The sequence below is a fragment of the Onychomys torridus genome, chromosome 23 (assembly GCF_903995425.1).
Source record: "Onychomys torridus chromosome 23, mOncTor1.1, whole genome shotgun sequence".
NCBI lineage: Eukaryota > Metazoa > Chordata > Mammalia > Rodentia > Cricetidae > Onychomys > Onychomys torridus.
In genome coordinates this window covers 3,667,981-3,671,102 of record NC_050465.1, presented here as the reverse complement: position 1 = coordinate 3,671,102, position 3,122 = coordinate 3,667,981, and the positions used below count along the sequence as shown (strand labels likewise).

Below are 3,122 nucleotides of genomic sequence, written 5' to 3'. Positions count from 1 at the left end.
CGTCAGAGCTCAGGGAACACCAAGGAGGAGAGGTAGAAGGAGCTGGGGAGAAAGAAAGGATGGAGGACACCCCTAGAACAAGGTCCTCTAGAACAACTCATCAATTATCATACCATATCAATTATTTTTTTAAATTTTGGAGAAAGTGACTGTGTACTCCTATAGAGTGAAGCCAACAAATAATGAGGGCTTCTTCATGGCTTGATGTGTATGTATTTAAACATCTCCAAAAACAATAAAATCTAGCTTGAAGGATTTTGACTCTTTAAAACATATTATAAAGTTGGCATACAGAGTATTCAGTGGTATTACAGCATTTTTCAGACATTTTACCTTTTCTGTTCACCCAACTCTCTAGTCAGCCTTACACTCGATATGTTCTCCTCCTATCCCTGAATGCTCCTCTTTTCTGTTTTCATAGGACATGTCAACCATTCCCATCTCTTTTCCTCCTCAGGAAAGTTTTCTTTGTCCTCTCCCCTTTGCCACATGCACACAAACAGAAAGGGTCACATATATGTAAAAATTATATTGTAGCTTGGAATGTGTATGCAATTATGTCACAGGTATACACATAAACATCAATAGAGAACCTATATGAATTTATTTCCTAATTAGTGGATTGGCACAAAACAATTCTACAGCTCAGGAAGAAATTCCATATGCAGTGATAGAAACAATAAATTACAGCTCAAAAAAGAATTTCTTTTTTATTGTTCAAACTCAGGGCCCTTTTCATGTGCTAAACAACAAATAACGTACCTTGGAAATCGGCTTTCTTTGTTGGCAGTTGATCCCACCAATGAAGACCATGTTGGGCATCACAGGTCTGGGGAAATCTAACACAAAGTCTGTGCGTAACAACCAAATGGACACTTGGCTGACGAGGTCATCCATAGTCACCGGGTTCTGCAGAACTTCAGAGGCAATGTCTGTAGCAGTTTTGAAAAACTGGGGGCAAAATGCACGCTCCTCCATGTATGAGAGGTAGTTCCACACTCTCTCCTTGAAAGTCATGGTGTCTGTGAGTTTCAAGAGAATTCTGGGAACATAAGACAGTGGACTGGGGCACTGGGCACCTTCTTCGAGATAGTGACAAAATATACCTCTTGCGATGATCACCGAAGGGACCGACAAATACTTGGCTACAGTTAAGCCGCACACATCAAAAGGATCGAGGAACACAGCATCAAAAGAACTCTGCTTCAAGTACTCCACTAACTTCTTGTCATTAAAAAAATCTCTACAATGTGAAAATAATAATTCAAAGAAAGGTTTGGCTGAGCCTGTCAGTAAAGAAATCATACTTTGTTCTGGATTTTTCCATTGTGTGTCAGAAAAATACATGAACTCATGGTTCATATCTTCCAGAGTGTGAGAAGTGGAGTATGTCTTCACTGTCAAATTCAGGGATTTTCCCAGTTGCCAACTCACCTCTGGCACAACTGCCACCACCTCATGTCCTTTGTGGATGAGTTTCTCCACAACCATCTGCATGGTGAACCAGTGGCTCCCATCCATGGGCACCACCAACAGCTTGCCTGCCTGAGCAAAGCCAGAGGCCAGCAGCAGACACACACACAGAGGAAGGGAGGCTGGGAGATCTACAGGAGCCATGAGAGAAGCAGAGCCCATGACAGTCCAGCTACTGAGACTGAGCTCTTCTAATAGAGCTGGTTGAAACAGTAGGAGGGCAAAACCTATTGCTGTAGACACCTGTATTTGTATGTTTGCAAGTGAAGTTATATTGTGTTAATGATTTACTCAAAAGAGTAATAATTAATGAACTGCATTGGCTCCAAAACCTATTTGTTGAAACCATTATGAAACAATGTGTTTGGATGTTGAAATTCAGAAAACATAAAAAGCTCCTTATAAGGATCCTCTATATCATTCACATGCTCAATTGTATTTCATTAGAAGGGAAACTAAGAAAGATAGACAGTGAGTGTCACCAAGAAGAGGTAGAAAATGCTAGAGGTCACAGAAAAGGGAATCTCTCTAAAGGACACATATGTCAGAAAGGAGAGACCAGGGACAAATCAACATTGCTCTGAGTTCATGTATCTGAGAGTTCAGTAGTCTTGACTGACAGGCTCTGAGCCTTGGGACTCTGCCCTGCTGCAGGACTCCAGTAAACCAATATTACACAGCCACTGCTCTGTCGAAATGAAAACATTCTCTGTGTTAGAGCAATTTCTGTTATTTCAGCACCCTTTCTAATACAGGATGACTTTCTAGGTGTGCCCAGCTTTTAGACAGACATCTGGACAGAAGACAGAAGATGAAGGGATGAGCCTCTGAAAGCTTGTTCCCTCTGATCATGATCAGATTACGTTACTCTAGGAACTATGGCCAAAGGCTATGGTGATCATTTATTGTTACACTCCAATAAAGCTTATCTTGGGGTCAGAGGAAAAAGTCAGCTACTATATTAAACATAGAGATCAGGCAGTGGGAGCAACACATCTTTAATCCTATAACTCAGGAAGCAGAGATCTGTGTGGATCTCTGTGAGATCAAGGCCACACTGAGCTACAGGAGACAAACAGAGCCAGGCAGTGGAGATACATGCCTTTATCTCAGGAAGTAATGTGGCAAGACACAGAAAGCAATACAAGGCATGAGGAAACAGGAACAGGTTCCCTGTGGCTGAGGACTTCCTAGCGGTAAGAATGTGGCTGGCTTCCTTCTGCCTCTCTGATCTCTCAGTTTCATCTCAATATCTGGCTCTGGATTTTTATTAATAATTCGATACAGCAATTTGTCTTACATCTGGCAGTCCAAGTTTGTAGTATGAATTCTCAAAAAATCCACTTGCCTGTGGCCTTACAGGCCCAGGCTCATGCCTCAGTTGCTCATGGCTGGAGTTTCCACCCCGTGTGGGCCAGAGTCTCTTTCACTTCTTCTCTCCCAGTGGGTTGTAGGCTCTCTCTGGATCCCCATCTCAGTCTGATAACACAATAAGTAGCTGTCTTGAAACCCTGCTTGGAGTTCTATTGATCTATGCAGAGGAGTCAGCCTCACAACTGAATCGTTATTGTCAGCAAATTTGGTGAGTCAAGTAAGATTTCTTAAAGGGAGAAATTAGTTAAGAGAGAAATTTTTCCCACATTAAAAAA

At 41.9% G+C, this 3,122-nt stretch overlaps 1 protein-coding gene across 1 annotated transcript; it reads right to left on the bottom strand.

Annotated features, from left to right (window-relative positions):
- Nucleotides 1-735: 735 nt before the first annotated feature.
- LOC118573304 (UDP-glucuronosyltransferase 1A7-like) lies at nt 736-1,617 on the bottom strand. The gene has a single exon (XM_036173587.1). The coding sequence runs from the start codon at nt 1,615-1,617 to the stop codon at nt 736-738; it is 882 nt and encodes a 293-aa protein (XP_036029480.1).
- Nucleotides 1,618-3,122: the final 1,505 nt, after the last annotated feature.

Bases quoted from the DNA above. Each gene is read 5' to 3' on its own strand.
- LOC118573304 (XM_036173587.1), bottom strand. From the start codon at position 1,617: ATGGCTCCTGTAGATCTCCCAGCCTCCCTTCCTCTGTGTGTGTGTCTG.